The 18,919-nt window shown below is 31.8% G+C and overlaps 2 protein-coding genes across 2 annotated transcripts; one reads left to right on the forward strand and one right to left on the reverse strand.

Annotated features, from left to right (window-relative positions):
- Positions 1 to 544: 544 nt before the first annotated feature.
- Positions 545 to 1,899, reverse strand: LOC132752825 (adenosine 5'-monophosphoramidase HINT1-like; the record flags this gene model as incomplete). Its single annotated transcript, XM_060743211.1, is given in 2 exon segments — positions 545 to 649; positions 1,730 to 1,899. Coding segments are annotated over 2 exon segments (216 nt in total), but the record flags the coding sequence as incomplete, so codon positions are not given.
- A 1,548-nt stretch (positions 1,900 to 3,447) lies between these two features.
- LOC132752815 (ras-related protein Rab-22A-like) lies at positions 3,448 to 17,321 on the forward strand. Its single transcript, XM_060743200.1, has 7 exons — positions 3,448 to 3,637; positions 6,192 to 6,288; positions 7,021 to 7,090; positions 8,496 to 8,589; positions 9,299 to 9,328; positions 12,292 to 12,417; positions 13,226 to 17,321. Exons 1-7 carry the CDS (start codon positions 3,595 to 3,597, stop codon positions 13,417 to 13,419), a joined length of 654 nt encoding a protein of 217 aa, XP_060599183.1. The 5' UTR covers positions 3,448 to 3,594; the 3' UTR covers positions 13,420 to 17,321.
- Positions 17,322 to 18,919: the final 1,598 nt, after the last annotated feature.

Raw genomic sequence — 18,919 nt, forward strand, 5'->3', positions numbered from 1 at the left:
AGGAACATTCCTGTGAAGTTTGGATGAAATTGGCTTAGTGGTTTATGAGGAGATGTCATTTAAAGTAAAAGTTAACTGACGGACGCCGGACGGACGCCGGACGGACGCCGGACGAAAAGCGATCACAAAAGCTCACCCTGTCACTTTGTGACAGGTGAGCTAAAAATGGAAGCTGGTTCTGAACAAGTCCAAACAATGGAAGCTGGTTCTGAACAAGTCCAAACAATGGAAGCTGGTTCTGAACAAGTCCAAACAATGGAAGCTGTTCAGCATGTTAAGAATTAAATCCATATACTCTTGAGTAATGATACTTAAGGGGCACAAGTACAATCCAGAAACTAAATGTCTGTGGCATTTTTATGGATTCTGGAATCCGTTCATACCGTGGCACAAAATATCCAAAACACCCATATAATACCAAAATATTGCCAAATATACCCAAATATAGCATATTTGGACACATTTGGGCAATATTAAGGTGACTTTGGGTGTACTTGGGTAAATTTGGGTGTATTTGGGTATTTCATGCTGCCCTTGTTCATACCTGCTCTTCTGCATCATCGGCCTTCTCTAACATCTGTATAGGTTTTCTCGGGATGACAAGAAAATGTGTGGGAGCCTGAGGGCTCATATCATTGAAGGCAACACACTGAAAATTTCAATACATTATATAAATGAAGGCTCCAAATTGATAATATCAATACATTGTATAAATGAAGGCTCCACACTGAAAATATTAATACATTGTATAAATGAAGGCTCCAAATTGATAATATCAATACATTGTATAAATGAAGGCTCCACACTGAAAATATTAATACATTGTATAAATGAAGGCTCCAAATTGAAAATATCAATACATTGTATAAATGAAGGCTCCATACTGAAAATATCAATACATTGTATAAATGAAGGCTCCAAATTGAAAATATCAATACATTGTATAAATGAAGGCTCCACACTGAAAATATCAATACATTGTATAAATGAAGGCTCCATACTGAAAATATCAATACATTGTATAAATGAAGACAAAAGTAACATACTGAAAATATCAATACATTGTATAAATGAAGGCTCCATACTGAAAATATCAATACATTGTATTAATGAAGACAACAGTAACATACTGAAAATATCAATACAATGTATAAATGAAGGCTCCACACTGAAAATATCAATACATTGTATAAATGAAGGCTCCACACTGAAAATATCAATACAATGTATAAATGAAGGTCACACACTGAAAATATCAATACATTGTATAAATGAAGGCTCCAAACTGAAAATATCAATACATTTATAATTGAAGGCTTTACACAGACAATATTATTACATGAGTTTTATACCTGAAAAAAAATCCAGGGGTCTAATCAAGGAGATTGCCATAGACAACAGCATGGAGCTTTATGATCACTGGCATAGAGTGCCAGTAAATAATAAAGCTATAGACTACCTGTGTTACTAGTCATCAGTAGGGCATACCGTTTTAATTTATTTCATTATAACTGTTTATGATAAGGTACAGATCCATTTCGAAATAAAAGAATCAAGTCAAATATTGAATTTATATCAAATAAATGTATTCTTTCATAGAGTAAATGAAATTTATTTGGCAAGTACGACACTGCTCGAGGACGAATCGTACAATTAATTTCTGTTACTCTTTTTCCTAAGAAATGAGAGGAATGTCATTTGATTGTTTATGACTAACATAATTTTTTACCTTGTCATCTTCGTAAATAAATTTACAAGGTATGTCGCCTCTAGCTATTTTTCCAAATATAGTGTCTTCTGTCGGTTCAGCCACTTGGGCTTTCGCTATTTCGTCAGCCATATTTAGTGAGCTTAAAGACAGGATAAAATGGCGTAATGTAGTGTTAAACAACGCAAAGTTGTGTAATGCGGTATTGTTTAAAAAGTAGGTGGCGTTTGTATTTTATAAAATTTTCCTTTACTGTAAGTATAGTGGATATTGCAATATACGTTTAATTACGTTAATGAATAAAAAAAGTGTAAAATAGGAAAAAACGGAATTCCTAAAGAAAACCCAAAACGACATAATTGAATTAACTAGAGATTAACATAATATGTTATCTTCTTGTCTTGTAAAAATGTATCACCTCTAGCTACTGAAGCATAATTACATTATATATTAATAACCAATATCCTGTTGATGTTTTCTGTTATCAGTAGAAATAGAAAGTAATATTTCAGATTTTGCTACTGTTATTTATATATATTTTTCATTATGATATGTTGGTAGAAAAGTGTGAAATCTTATTGGTCCATGGAATTTAATCTAGCTAAGTGTGAAAATTTTAGAAAGGCCAAGAGAGAAAAACATTTTATATTTCCTAATATCAACTACATAGCAAAGAACTTAACACATTGGAGCTGCTTATTATTTAGGCCTAACAATAAGGTAATTAAAAAGATTTAGTCTGGACAATCACATTAGTCAAATATCACAACAGCAAAAGCTAAAACTCACAGATTTATAAAGAAAGGACTGATTTTAACTTCAATCATAAGGTCAAAAAAATTGCCAATATAACTTATGTAAGGCTCCAGTAAGACCATTGTTCCACAGACTTGCATCCTACGAAAAAATCTCACCCTCTGATATCATTCTTAAGAACATAGTCCTTGTATGCTACTGCTAGCCCAAATTTTTAAAACATATTTACATGGCAATTAATTGTATCTCTTCTAACTAGATAACTTGTAAGCCAATAAAGATTTTATCTTTTATCTTAGTTTTGTAGTTCCTTTTGCTTTTGCATACTTATTGCAATCATTATCAGTATATACTTTTTGCAATCATTAGCAGTATACTAATTGCAATCATTAGCAGTATTATGTCCAGTGTACAGGAGAATCAGTCAGACGCTACCATTTTGTCTTGTTGATCTTTTATTTTATTGATCTTTCAAATCGTATCTTTTGATTTAAAAAGTGTAAATACATTATTGTACTATACCCGAAGTCAGAAGCATAAGAATGTATTTTCCTTTGATTTACAGTTGAATGGATTATCATTGACTTGTTGATTACAAATAGAAAGACCCTGATTATATTTATAAAAATAGCTTTATAAATATCTAAAAGAAAATAGAATATACAAAATGCCTGGGCTTGAAAGAAAAATTCGAAATTCTGGAGATTAAGACACAAAAATACGCGATAAAAGTTAGTAAAAAGATAAGTTATAAAATAACTTTAGTATGTAGGTTTTGAGCTATATTTACCCAAATACTCGGAATGTGACGGAAAGGACCTTAAAGTGGCGGTAACGTGTATTAAGCGTTTTGCATATTTACATAGTTATCAAAATGTAAATTTTTCAATGAAAACATTACGATAAATTTCGAATCATTTTGTCCCTCTATTTTAAATTGATAATGAGTCACCTCAATTGTTCATTGAAAGTGGATCTACCAATAGTTTCGAAGTGTCACGTGATAACAAAATGGTGGATAAACTAACTTCCGTGTTACGCTCCAAATCATAAACTTTGTAAATATCTTTGAATTGCGCACAAAAATTTATGTATTCACAACTAAACAAAGAATAGAATAATAGGCTATCATGAAATCATTAGAAGCGAAAGTTGTTGTACTCGGATCTCAAGGTATTTTCCCTTTTTTACTAAGATTTATTACAAGAAACTAATTTTAATAACTGTTAAATTGTGTTGATGACGTAACGATCAGCTGTTAATTACTAATATTGGATAAACTTTAGAATATGTCCGCAGCTATTTTTAACACACAATTATTTCTACAATATATATCAATTTATGTTTCTCTAAACATCACGCAGATTAATAAGAATTAGGGTTAGTGTTATGGGTTAGGGTTAGTGTGTATATTGGTTAGGATTAGAGAGTTAGGTTATAACAAATGAATTTTGCTGTGTTTAGATTCTAAAAGTTCTCCCTAATATTAGTTATATGTTGCCTACTCAGAAATTATAGCTTTAAAGTTTAATTGTGTCCGTTTTTATTCTGCACTGTATAATTATATTCTTCACTATTTTTACTCTTTTTTTTCCTCTTGCGCATTAACCTGACAGTAAACTTTTAGTTAGTTGAATGTGGCCATATATTGGAAGAAGAAGAAGATGAGATTTCTCTTGTTTACATAAAATAGATACCTTGTATTTTTACTTATCTCTATATATGTGTCTGCCTCTCCATTTTGTGGGTTAAATACACTTATAGAAAGGGCAATATAATAAGTTGCCTATGTTAAAGTATTTATAAAGTTTATATTTCTGTTTGAAATATCTAAGTTTTGATATTGATGCTAAAATAAAAACTTTAAAAGATAAAATGTGAAATTTATATGCCATATGTTATTGTACATGTACATGTATGATGTGTGTGGAATTGTAACTTTATAATATTAACCAAATCTCCGGTATCGGTTCCACCCAGCAGGTACCATCAGAGTGTAAAATCACTATGAAATGCCCTTGCACTATGTGCTGGACATACCCCCAGCCATTTTGCTGCAGAAACAAAACGACAGCATTTTCCAAGCGGCATTTGGACAGAAGAAAGGTGAAAATAGGCTCATTCCTCCCCTCTTATCCATAACCTGTCCCTAGTATTGGTGAGCTCAGGTAACAATTGCTTGACCAGTGCATGAACAATTTATAAATCATTGAATGATTACTGTTTTTTAAAGCTTATACTAAGGAAGGTTAAATGAAAAATGGCTGAACTTTCAAAATTTATAATATCAAACTGTTAAAGAAATTGCCTTACCAGAGTTTCATCAATATATATGTTATTGAATGATACCATTACTATCAGTATGACATCACATTACATTGCACATGGTGTTACTGGTAGTTATGATGTCATACATGGTAATACTGGTGGTTATGATGTCATACATGGTGATACTGGTGGTTATGATGTCACACATGGTGATACTGGTAGTTATGAGATACTGGTGGTTATGATGTCATACATGGTGATACTGGTAGTTATGATGTCACACATGGTCATACTGGTAGTTATGATGTCATACATGGTGATACTGGTGGTTATGTCATACATGGTGATACTGGTAGTTATGAGATACTGGTGGTTATGATGTCATACATGGTGATACTGGTGGTTATGATTTCATACATGGTGATACTGGTAGTTATGATGTCATATGTGCTGGTTCTGGTAGTAATGATGTCATACATGGTGATACTGGTAGTTATGATGTCATATGTGCTGGTTCTGGTAGTAATGATGTCATACATGGTGATACTGGTAGTTATGATGTCATATGTGGTGATACTGGTGGTTATGATTTCATACATGGTGATACTGGTAGTTATGATGTCATATGTGCTGGTTCTGGTAGTAATGATGTCATACATGGTGATACTGGTAGTTATGATGTCATACATTATGGTACTGGTAGTTAGGATGTCATACATGGTGATACTGGTAGTTATGATGCCATACATGGTGATACTGGTAGTTATGATGTCATACATGATACTGGTAGTTATGATGTCATATATGGTGATACTGGTAGTTATGATGTCATAAATGGTGATACTGGTAGTTATGATGTCATACATGGTGGTACTGGTAGTTATTATGTCATACATGGTGATACTGGTAGTTATGATGTCATACATGGTGATACTGGTAGTTACGATGTCATACATGCTTATACTGGTAGTTATGATGTCATACATGGTGATACTGGTAGTTACGATGTCATACATGCTTATACTGGTAGTTATTATGTCATACATGGTGTTACTGGTAGTTATGATGTCATACATGGTGTTACTGGTAGTTATGATGTCATACATGGTGATACTGGTAGTTATGATGTCATACATGGTGATACTGGTAGTTATGATGTCATACATGGTGTTACTGGTAGTTATGATGTCATACATGGTGATACTTGTAGTTATGATGTCATACATGGTGATACTTGTAGTTATGATGTCATATCTGGTGATATTGGTAGTTATGATGTCATATATGATGATACTTATAGTTATGATGTCATACATTCATTGGACAATCCAATTTCAAAAATTGTGCTGAATCCATAACACAAACCCATCATGTTGTTGGTTAACCTAAACTATTTTATAATTTTTCATAATCTTAAAAAACTTGATCTGTATACTTTAATTCCTTGATTGTTATTCAGGTGTTGGTAAAACAAGTGTTGTAATCAGGTATGTTGGTGGAATGTTTAGTAAAGCTGTGAGTCCAACAATTGGGGCCTCATTCTTTACCTATAAACTGTAAGTATTCATAAGGTCTATATATAGAGTCAGATAAACAGTTACCCTGTCTTTTAATTATAGCTGTCATCGATAGAGACAATATGGTTGTATCGTTGATATTTTTCTGTCGATCAATTATGATGAAAAAATTGAGAATTTGGATTAATTATTTAGATGTCTAGAAATTATGAAAATTCACTTAAAACTTATTCAAAAGCAGGTGGCCATGTCTAAGCCGTTGTTACATATTGGACAGATGTCATAGCAGTAATAACAAAAAATGATAAGAAAACAAATCATTCAAAGGACATTTATAAACAGGACAAAACATTGATATGAACGGAACATGTATTTTATTAAGATCATTTAAATAGGTATAAAAAGAAATTATCAATATTGGTGTATCACTGATATTTGTCATCAGGATCCAATATTGATATATTGTCAATATGCTATGAACTGAATCAATGACAGCTCTACTTCTGATACATGAATTCTTTATTCTCAGTTTTCATAAATGTACATTAATAATAATTTTCTCATATTTGTGTTTTGGGAATATTTTTCTTTCCCTTGCTTTTGAAATGAATAATAATTTTTTAAGGAAACAAATTAAATTGTATTTATTTATTAAAACCGCAATTTACATAATGTCAGGATTAAATTTCATTTCATGACAAAATCTTTAATTCATATTGAATATGAAAAGGACATTAAGTTTGTCAATTTTCAATTTAAAAATTATTTCAGAAATGTGGACAATTATAGAGTAAAACTTCAAGTATGGGACACGGCTGGCCAAGAAAGGTTTCGCTCAATGGTACATATAAAAACCTTGTAATATTTTAATCGTTACATTTTTTATACCTTTCAACCCTTGTTTTATGGGAAGGTTTTACCTATGTCATCCATGCTTATGCCTGAAAAAAAATAAGAAGGGTCTACGAGTTCTTTCACAGTCAATATACAGGTAACTGGAAAGTCAAAATATGACTTTTTATTTGTTTGGGTCGTCAGACCAAACAAATAATGGTAGCGAAATTTCAGAGCCTAATGCTGTCAATTGCAAATGCCTAAAGTAGTCCACTTTTTTCCAGCGGTTACTTCCCTTTATATGTACACTAACGCCGAAAAATTCAGGGGATATCAATGCGTAAAGATTGTCAAATGACAGGCGCATTAATTTTCAAGCAAAGTAGTTCCCGAATGGTCGAAGATTTCTAATATTGTTTCATTCTTTATACATGCTTACAGTAAGCTCCATGATTATTTACATCTGTGTTTAGCGTCGAAATAATAAGATTTAGAATAATGTGGTTTTCTTCAGGCCGTTTAACATATAACTTCACAGTGGCCGAGGGGTTTGCACGCTCATTTAGGAAGCGAGAGGTCTGGAGTTCAAATCCCAGTTGAGGCAACTCATTTTTTTAGAATTTTTATTTTAAGTCAAATAAACATTGAATTGACTATCAGTGTTGCAATTAGTCTTATAGCCAATTTACTACAGTTAAAACACTGGAAAGCATTGGTGGCACTATACAAAAACAAATTGGTTTATAATCTCACAACCTTCACCTTTCTGACATTCTGAGACCCAAACAAATTCAGCGCCTTCTGTGTTTGATTTCAAAGTGTCAGTGTGACTTAAAATCCAACAAATATTTTTATTGGACTGTCTATATCTAGATCTGTATTGGACTGTTGGAATGTGAACTTAGTAGTTTACAGGACTATGTATCTAGATCTATATTGGTCTGTTTCTTGGACTGTCTGTATCTAGATTTTTATTGGACTGTCTGTATTGGACTGTCAATATAAAGGTTTATATTGAACTTTCTATATCTACATCAATATTGGACTATCTGTATCAAAATCTGTATTGCACTGTGTATATCTAGAGCATAAGACTGTCTCTATTTAGATCTATATTGGATTATCTGTATTGAACTATCTAGATCTAGTTTTGTCTGTCTTTTTCTACATCATTATTGGACTACCTGCATCAAAATCTATATTGGTCTGTCTGTCTGTATGTATATCTATATTGGTCTGTCCATATCTAGATGTATATTTAATTGTCTATATTGAACTGTATTAATTTAGATTGCACTGTGTAATTAAATCTATATTGGACTGAGTATATCTAAGTCTATATTGGACTGTCTGCAGCTTATTTTTATTGGACTGTGTGTATCTAGATCTATATTATGATGATTTTTTTTCAGGCCCCAATGTACTACAGAAAAGCAAATGCTGCCATGTTGATATATGATATTACATCTTCAGATACATTTTATGATATTAAAGACTGGGTCAGTGGTAAGTATATAAAATAAATAAATTGAGGCAGGGGACCATGTGCTTCAGGTGTATTCCCATATCAGAGAAAAAGTAAATTAAAAATTGACTTTCTTCAGTATAAATATATCCACTAATATTCATTGCATAAACACATTCTTTGGGAAAGTTATCATTGTTTACCTTCCAGTGTTGAAAACTTGGTTTACAGAAATTTATTAGAATTTATTTTAGTATGATTGTTTATGTTGAAAATTATAAATTATAGACACATTCTAGAATGAATTTCTGAAACTTTAACCAGTATGACCAATTTAACCAATACTGAGCTGTTATTGTGAAGTTTCTTGCACAAGGAAACAACAGCTAATGCCTCTGACAGGTTTTAAACCAACTCGGCCAAAAACCTTGTCAATAGCTTAGAATATTTATAAAGCCTAGAAATCTAGTAACCCTTAATCTGGGATGACTGAATATACCCATGCAACCAGTGCAGACCAAGCACATTCATGCCGTCTGATTGTGGTCTGCACTGGTGGTAATTCAGTCAGTACTTATCTTGAAATTTTCCCTATAAAATGATGCATTCTTTTGTCCCAATCAAAACCTGGACAAATCCATTTAAGATATTTCTCATTGTAAAGATTAAGTGAAATTTGTTTGTTCTGTACTACTATATGTTATCATATATTTTATTTGTAAAAGCAATTTCTTTTTCTTTTTTTTTCAGAACTAAAAAGGAATGTTGACACACCTATAAGTAAGTTTAATTTAGAATAATATTCAGTAAGTAAAATTATAAATAACCTTTTTTGGAGCAAAATATTACAGGTATTTGTTTGTTTGGCATTTAAGATTAGGATATATTTCTATAGTGAAAACCAGATGTCAGTACAGTAACATGTTTGGTTGGTAACATAATTATGATTTATGTTACAGTAATGTGTCTGGTTGGTAACATTATTATGATTTATGTTACAGTAAAGTGTCTGGTTGGTAACATAATTATGATTTATGTTACAGTAACGTGTCTGGTTGGTAACATTATTATGATCTATGTTACAGTAACGTGTCTGGTTGGTAACATAATTATGATTTATGTTACAGTAACGTGTCTGGTTGGTAACATAATTATGATCTACGTTACAGTAACATGTCTGGTTGGTAACATAATTATGATCTATGTTACAGTAACATGTCTAGTTGGTAACATAATTATGATCTACGTTACAGTAACATGTCTGGTTGGTAACATAATTATGATCTGTGTTACAGTAACATGTCTAGTTGGTAACATAATTATGATCTACATTACAGTAGCATGTCTGGTTGGTAACATAATTATGATCTACGTTACAGTAACATGTCTGGTTGGTAACATAATTATGATCTACGTAACAGTAGCATGTCTAGTTGGTAACATAATTATGATCTACGTTACAGTAACATGTCTGGTTGGTAACATAATTATGATCTATGTTACAGTAACATGTCTGGTTGGTAACATAATTATGATCTATGTTACAGTAACATGTCTAGTTGGTAACATAATTATGATTTACGTTACATAACAGTAACATGTCGTTGGTAACATATTATACATGTTAACAGTAACATGTCTGGTTGGTAACATAATTATGATTATGATCTTGTTACAGTTAGTAACATGTCTGGTTGGTAACATTATTATTATCTATATTACAGTAACATGTCTGGTTGGTAACATAATTATGATCTATATTACAGTAATATGTCTGGTTGGTAACATAATTATGATCTTGTTACAGTAACATGTCTGGTTGGTAACATAATTATGATCTACGTTACAGTAACATGTCTGGTTGGTAACATAATTATGATCTACGTTACAGTAACATGTCTGGCTGGTAACATAATTATGATCTACGTTACAGTAACATGTCTGGTTAGTAACATAATTATGATCTACGTTACAGTAACATGTCTGGTTGGTAACATAATTATGATCTATGTTACAGTAACATGTCTGGTTGGTAACATAATTATCATCTATGTTACAGTGACATGTCTGGTTGGTAACATAATTATGATCTATGTTACAGTCATGTCTGTTGGTAACAGTAAACTATGTAATCATGTCTGGTTACAGTAACATGTCTGGTTTGGTAACATAATTATGATCTATGTTACAGTAACATGTCTGGTTGGTAACATAATTATGATCTACGTTACAGTAACATGTCTGGTTGGTAACATAATTATGATCTATGTTACAGTAACATGTCTGGTTAGTAACATAATTATGATCTATGTTACAGTAGCATGTCTGGTTAGTAACATAATTATGATCTTGTTACAGTACCATGTCTGGTTGGTAACATGATTATGATCTATGTTACAGTACCATGTCTGGTTGGTAACATAATTATGATCTATGTTACAGTAACATGTCTGGTTGGTAACATAATTATGATCTTTGTTACAGTAACATGTCTGGTTGGTAACATAATTATGATCTGTGTTACAGTAACATGTCTGGTTGGTAACATAATTATGATCTATGTTACAGTAACATGTCTGGTTGGTAACATAATTATGATCTATGTTACAGTAGCATGTCTGGTTGGTAACATAATTATGATCTTGTTACAGTAGCATGTCTGGTTGGTAACATAATTATGATCTATGTTACAGTAGCATGTCTGGTTGGTAACATAATTATGATCTATGTAACAGTAGCATGTCTGGTTAGTAACATAATTATGATCTACGTTACAGTAACATGTCTGGTTGGTAACATAATTATGATCTACGTTACAGTAACATGTCTGGTTGGTAACATAATTATGATCTACGTTACAGTAACATGTCTGGTTGGTAACATAATTATGATCTATGTTACAGTAACATGTCTGGTTGGTAACATAATTATGATCTATGTTACAATAACATGTCTGGTTGGTAACATATTATGATCTATGTTACTGTAACATGTCTGGTTGGTAACATAATTATGATCTATGTTACAATAACATGTCTGGTTGGTAACATAATTATGATCTATGTTACTGTAACATGTCTGGTTGGTAACATAATTATGATCTATGTTACTGTAACATGTTTGGTTGGTAACATAATTATGATCTATGTTACAGTAACATGTCTGGTTGGTAACATTATTATGATCTATGTTACTGTAACATGTCTGGTTGGTAACATAATTATGATCTATGTTACAATAACATGTCTGGTTGGTAACATAATTATGATCTATGTTACAGTAACATGTCTGGTTGGTAACATAATTATGATCTATGTTACAATAACATGTCTGGTTGGTAACATAATTATGATCATGTTACAGTAACATGTTTGGTTGGTAACATAATTATGATCATGTTACAGTAATGGGTCTGGTTGGTAACATAATTATGATCCATGTTACAGTAACATGTTTGGTTGGTAACATAATTATGATCTACATTACAGTAACATGTCTGGTTGGTAACATAATTATGATCTATGTTAAAGTAACATGTCTGGTTGGTAACATAATTATGATCTATGTTACAGTAACATGTCTGGTTGGTAACATAATTATGATCTATGTTACAGTAACAATGTCTGGTTGGTAACATAATTATGATCTATGTTACAGTAACAATGTCTGGTTGGTAACATAATTATGATCTATGTTACAGTAACAATGTCTGGTTGGTAACATAATTATGATCTATGTTACAGTAACATGTCTGGTTGGTAACAAGTGTGATCTACAGGATGGTAGACAGGTGAAGGAGGAAGATGCCAAAGATTATGCTGATTCTATAGATTCTCTATTCTACGAAACATCTGCCTTGAAAAATACAGGTATTTATGCTCCATTTAGTTCAAACATATATTTATTTAAGCTTGATTGTAAAACAACTTCTTGGAACTTACATCAATCACTTCCGAGTCCGCTTCCTGGAACCAAGTAGGGCTCAAACCCATAATCCCTTGGTTGAAACTAGGCCACCGCTCCCATTTTGTACTGCCCTGCTCTTACACTCGAAATTCTAAATTTAGAATTGCTTTTCACTTTTTGCTGAAAGCGATTTTCGAAACCTGTGGTACAGTGGTTAGATGCTCACTTAGGATGTGAAAGGTCCAGGGTTTGAATCCAGTTCAGGTAAAAAAGAAATCATTTTAAGTGTCTTTTTTTAGTGACTAACATTTTTTTTTAAAAATTAGCTGTTATATAGAGTGCAATGTTTTAGTTTTAGGAAAGACTTTATAAAGAACTTTGTGTGACACCAAAGGGCAAAAAAGGAAAATGTCAGTGGTTCTACCCAGATGCCTGCTTCTTCCTGAAATAATGAACATAGGCGCCTGAGGTCTTCCTTCACCATTAAAGCAAGATAGTCGCCATATGTCCTGTATTGTGTTGGTGCAACTTCAAACCCAACAAAAAAAGAAACAATTTAGGTGTGGTCTGCCCATTATTATACATGTATTGCGATATATTATGTATATATATAGTAAAGTACATATGTAACAACAGATATCGAACATACTGTACACATGATATTACGACACAATACTAAGACATATGACGAGCAAACAATCAATTTATACATTTTGATATATTACCCTCGTGACACATTGTATATAATCATTTGAATCATATAAATTTCAGGGATTGAGGAAGCTTTCTTAGAGGTAGCTAAAAGACTGATCAAATTATATGAAACCTCGCCAGGGTCGGGACTACAGTCTCACAGTCCGGAAAATTCTCCAGAGAAAAATGATGAAAGGATTCATATAGAACCGCCTTCTAGACACAAAGGACCGCCTCCCAGTGAACAAAACCAGTCCAAATGTGCCTGCTAGTGTAGTTAAACTCCACATTAGTGAAACCAGTCTAATTTTTTTAGTGTTTGCATATCTGCTTGTGTATATGGGACCCAAAAGGTCACATGGATCAACTAGTCTAAAGTTTAGGAAAAACAAGATATTTGATTGGTTGATTTTGAAAAGAGATTTTAAATTAACCAATGGCTGAAGCTCATTTCACCAGACTGTTTCATATTTATATATCATTAAGTTTGGTCATTAAGAAATTTTGTCATTAAGACATTGTTTTAGTTACTTTTTTAACCATATTCACAATTATATAGGCACTATAAATATTCGTAAATTAGGTTTTACATGCTACACTGTCTGGGAATAATAATTGAGTGTCTTGCCATTAATATTGAGTGTCTGGTATTAGTGTTTGGCAATTGATATCAAGTGTTTGGTATATATATCAAGAGTTATGCAATTGAAAATGATAAAATTCATCATTTATTAGGGGAAATTCAAAATAATAAGTGCTCATTAAATAGCGCACACAGCAGACCAAAGTTCTGACTAAATTGCAAACACAGCAGACCATGTTACATGACCTTGGTCTACATTGGTGTTGCAAAGGTAGATATTGCAGCCACCAAGTAGGTTAAGGGTTAATTGATCTTGCAAGTTCATGTGCCTTTTCGAGAATGTCTTTTAGTGAGCATGTGGGTGAATGTGGGTGAATGTGTGTGTGTGTGTGTGTGTGTGGGTGAATGTGTGTAAATTGTAATAATGTTTTTTTTTGTGTGTTTAAGCATTGTAGTTTTAATGTTCAAAGTGTGTTGTTTAGATTAGTTATAAAGATATTGTTAAAGTAAAAGTAATTGTACATGTTATTGTTAGTGTTATTTATATTTTTGATAGATTATTTTGCTGCTCATCTCGTGCAAGTACATGTATGTGTATATAAGCTGCAATGTACATATAAGCTAAAGACACTATACATGTATATAGGTGAGAAATATAATGAATATTTATTTTTAGAAACATTTTGAAATTTGATCAGTCAAAATATTATTTTGTGTTCATTAGTGATAAAGTCAGCATTTATTTTTTTTCCAGTTTAAAATGTAACATATCTAGTAGATACCAATCTATAAAATATTCTCTCTGATTTAAAAAAAACACTGATCTCCGCTGTAGATTTAAACACTGCCAGGGATATTAAATTTGTGTCTTTTGAGGTTACAGAACAGACCTTAGATTGAGACTATATTGTCTATTTGCAAATAAACAGAACATAAAAACACACATGTTACAAATGTTAAAGGGACAGTTAAGCCCCAGAAATGCTTTTATTGTCAAAAGCGTTATATTCTTTGTATCCTGTTATAGATTGAAAAAAAAGTTACTCTTTGGCCAATTACCTGAATCAGCACTTAATTACTTCTGTTGCTTTTCTAGCAATAAGTGAAAGTTATTATGATTTAGTATTTTGCATTGAAATCAAAATACTACTTTGTTTACATTTTGCTTCTTTTATGACACATTATATCATATTCATCACAATTTTTTTAATTGGTAATAAGCATCTAAAATACACTTATGCCAGTATGTTAACATTACTGGTGGGCTCATTTTTGCTCTTTCAAAAGAAGGGATTTTTTTTTTTCTGAGACTTAGTGTGCCTTTAACATAATCTTACATTATCTGAAATTTATACAAAGCTACAGTTTAATAGTACATGTATTTATAATGCAGCTTGTTCTTGTACGGTTATCATATTGACCTACTTTATGATTTTAAAAATATTGTATTAAAGGAATAAATTTTTGGAATATTAACATAACGATTTAATAAGAAAAATAATAAAAAAACTGCATTCTTGCATTAAAAACTGATGAATCCCTCAGGATTTATATAATCTTTTGTCCTGTGGAATCAGGCTTTAATGTGTCTTTATGCTTCTGCAAAAAAAGAGGCATTGACCCTTTATTCTGTCTACAAATATGAAGTGCCATAACATATGATAACAAAAAGTGTTGAATTGTTCTTCTTCCATTTTAAATTACCTGCCATGCAAATTATTTAAGGGACTCCACTGAGGTTTTTTGGCATCATGAGACTGAATATATTTTTTATTAATATTCCCTCTCATGGGTCTTGATATACCAATTAATTATAGCTTGTGTAAGATTTTAAGATTATTTGCTCACTCCATTTTTTCAGACTAATTATTCTAATTGTGAAAAATGACCCAAAAATTCCCTCAAGCCAGGCTTAAAACAGCACAAAAATATGAATGTTAATTCATTTTGAGTACTATGTCTATTTCTTAATTATCTTTTGTATATCCTTCCTGCTTTAAGTGCCCAACTGATCTATGTAAGAAATTCAATTTTTATGTTTTTACACTTTTTGACATCAGCTATTAGAGTTCCTTTAATATATCATCCTTATATATATGCGATATGCTTCTGTTAAATTATTGATATTATTTTCAAGTATTCCAGTGAAATTATTGTATATTGTTTGACTATTAGATATTCAAGAGATTTTTTTTTGTCTTCAACTTTTGTTTCCATATTCAGTACACAATTATCAGCACTTTTCTATGGTGGCTGATTTGGTATGCCTTTTGTGTTGTCAGACTTTCGTCTTGTCATCCTGTCGCTAGCGTTTGGCGCTTTGTCGTGTTGTCGCTAGCCCCAACCCAACTAGATGCACAAAAGCGTACCAAATCAGCCACCATACTTTTCTGTCCTGAATAAACTAGCTACCCTGACCTACTGAATAAAAAAAATATCTTGTTATTTGACAGCACATGCCAGTTAATATAACAGCATTACTAAACTTCCCTGACCTTATAAAAAAAATTATCTTGTTATTAAATGACAGCACATGCCAGTTAAACAATAGCATTACTTTTTATTTGCATAGGGAACTTATTCTTTCTGAGCAATGTTACGTGTTTGTACGATATTCAAAGAAATACTGTGATGTAAGCAAAGGTTGTGAGATTTAATCAGGGTTTTGTATAGATTTCTGTGATTTTATTTTTCCTCTCTCTCCCTCTCTCTTCACCTTAGTTCAAATAACTGACGAGCATTTCACTAACATTCCATCAGTTTTGCGTGTCTTTTTATGTAAATTTAGACTTGCGCAACACGTAAATTTACGTTAGTTGCATTTCACTAAATAGAATGTGCAATTTACGCCAGTAATAAATGAGCGTAACATAACGTTTAAACTTATGCAAATACGTGGCTAAGAAAGTTTAGTGAAGCCCAAATAAATACAAAGTTCTGCTTACGCAAAAAGTTACTATCAAACTGGAGTTTGGTTAAGCAAGTATGTTAGTGAAACGCAACCCTGGTTAGCAGTAGTAAAGATATGTCGTCAAATGAAAGATGTTATAATTTTTGAACCACGCTGTAGTTTATAGAAAGATTAAATGATTGGTGTATTGTACAATGTACGTAGAGAATATTGATTGAGTGTAGGTTCAATACTGAATTTACTGAACAAGTTGAATAAAATTATATAATGTGAGCCTCTGGCGAGCATATTATTTTATTCAGCAATTTCACTAAATTTAGTAATGAATCTACTCAAATATATTATTCTATTTATCATATACCAAAAATTAAAACTGTTCGAAGTGGAAAATAATATATTTTATTTAAAACTTCAATAAATTCAATTTTAAACTTGCACTCATTCAATATCCTCTTATTTGTTGCAAGGTGAAATAATTGGTATACCATACTGTACTTTATGTAGACATTTTCGTTAATGATATTGTATCAAAACTTCATCAAATGTTTTGGGCTATCCACAAGTATACCAGTTGCTATTGCCATGTATATTTATAATTTCATATTCTATTTTGTTTTTCTTATTTGTATTTTCTGGTACAGGGTGTATTATTTTCATAGGTCTAACACAAGGAATACATAATTCTTAAAAAAAAAAAATTAAATATCTACTTAATCTTTTTACGTTTTGCTTTAAATTAACATTTGTTATAAATTTTTTTATCTGCCAATACTCACTAGAGGCTTAATTAGTACTTGGTATATCAAATGTATTCATCAAACAAATGCTTGCAGTTTGCCGTTTACAAATGTATTCTTTTTTTTTCCTCCTCACAAACCAACCACGCCAATCATGCCATCAAGCTTTGATAATTCATAAAAATCAGCAAAATGTTTTAGACTTGATTATATCAAAATGTTATGATGGTTATCATCTCACCCATCAAAATTTCATTATTATGAGCCGCGTCATGACAAAACCAACATAGTGCGTTTACGACCAGCATGGATCCAGACCAGCCTGCGCATCCGCGTAGTCTGATCAGGATCCATGACGTTCGCTTACCAACTCTTTTACAAGTAGAGAAACTGATAGCCAACAGTATGGATCCTGATCAGACTGCACGGATGCACAGGTTGGTCTGTATCTATGCTGGTCGCAAACGCACTATGTTGGTTTTGTGACGCGACTCACGTAATTGATAGCAGTAACATAAAATACTTTTTTTTTTAATACGCAACATAATTATTTAATAAACCTTCATAGGCAACCTTTGTAAGAGGCTCTTATTATAGCATTAGTTTCAAATCTTTATAAAGGAAGACTTTGCAATAAATATAAGAACACCTCTTGCCAGTGGGCTGCAGAGCACCTGTTAATCAACGTTAATTGATAATTTTATCACCCCAAGGTCAGCAGAAATATAACTCATTTGAGCATTTTTATAACAAGGTTATACTTATACTTATTTACATCATTTATTTTGCTTCATTAAGATATTTAGTTAAATTTGTTATGTAACTTTTAAGCTTATGAAAAAATAAATAAAAATATAGATGAAATCTGTAGTATTTGTGTTTTCATTAATCACTCCATACTCCTATGGAGACAATCATTATTTGTAATAACCTTGGACTGAAAGTAGTTCTACGACATATTAGATGTAAACTAGAAATGTGTCATCATGCCACGGATGCCCCCGCATGCAGCCAAAATTTCAGATGATGCATTAATGATTTTTTTCATTTTAAGTTCAAAGCCCTTAAAACTTTTCAATGTTAACACAAACCATTTTCATACAATGTTCAAGGCACTGAAATTATTCAGTCTTAACCTTTTAAAAATAGCATATTGCATATTTGTAGCCAAAATAATGGCTAAAAGTATCAGTGCTGAAACTGAAAGTTCAAAATTTTTCCAACATTCAGGAAAGATAAGTTTGTCTAAAATCATTGAACCACAACCAAATTCAAACTTAAACAGCTTATTCCTAAGATGTATCTATATTATTTTCAAAGTGAAAGCGACATAACTCTGCAAAAAAATCATCAAACCATGACCAAATTCCAACTTGACCTGCCCATTCCTTTGACATATCCATATGTCAAATTTAAGTTGAATATGTAACACTGTTGGGTAGATAATGAACAGAAACTGTAAATTTCATATTATTTTCAAAGTGAAAGGGGCATTACTCTGCCAAAAATCATTTAACCATGACCAAATTCGAACTTGGCCT

The sequence above is a fragment of the Ruditapes philippinarum genome, unplaced genomic scaffold (genome assembly GCF_026571515.1).
Source record: "Ruditapes philippinarum isolate M1 unplaced genomic scaffold, ASM2657151v2 ctg6857_1_1_1_1, whole genome shotgun sequence".
Classification (NCBI taxonomy): Eukaryota; Metazoa; Mollusca; class Bivalvia; order Venerida; family Veneridae; genus Ruditapes; species Ruditapes philippinarum.

Coding starts and splice junctions, on each gene's coding strand:
- LOC132752815 (XM_060743200.1), top strand. CDS start 3,595: ATGAAATCATTAGAAGCGAAAGTTGTTGTACTCGGATCTCAAG. Junction 8,590..9,298: donor TATTAAAGACTGGGTCAGTG/GTAAGTATATAA, acceptor TTTTTTTTTCAG/AACTAAAAAGGAATGTTGAC. Junction 9,329..12,291: donor GAATGTTGACACACCTATAA/GTAAGTTTAATT, acceptor TCTATGTTACAG/TAACATGTCTGGTTGGTAAC.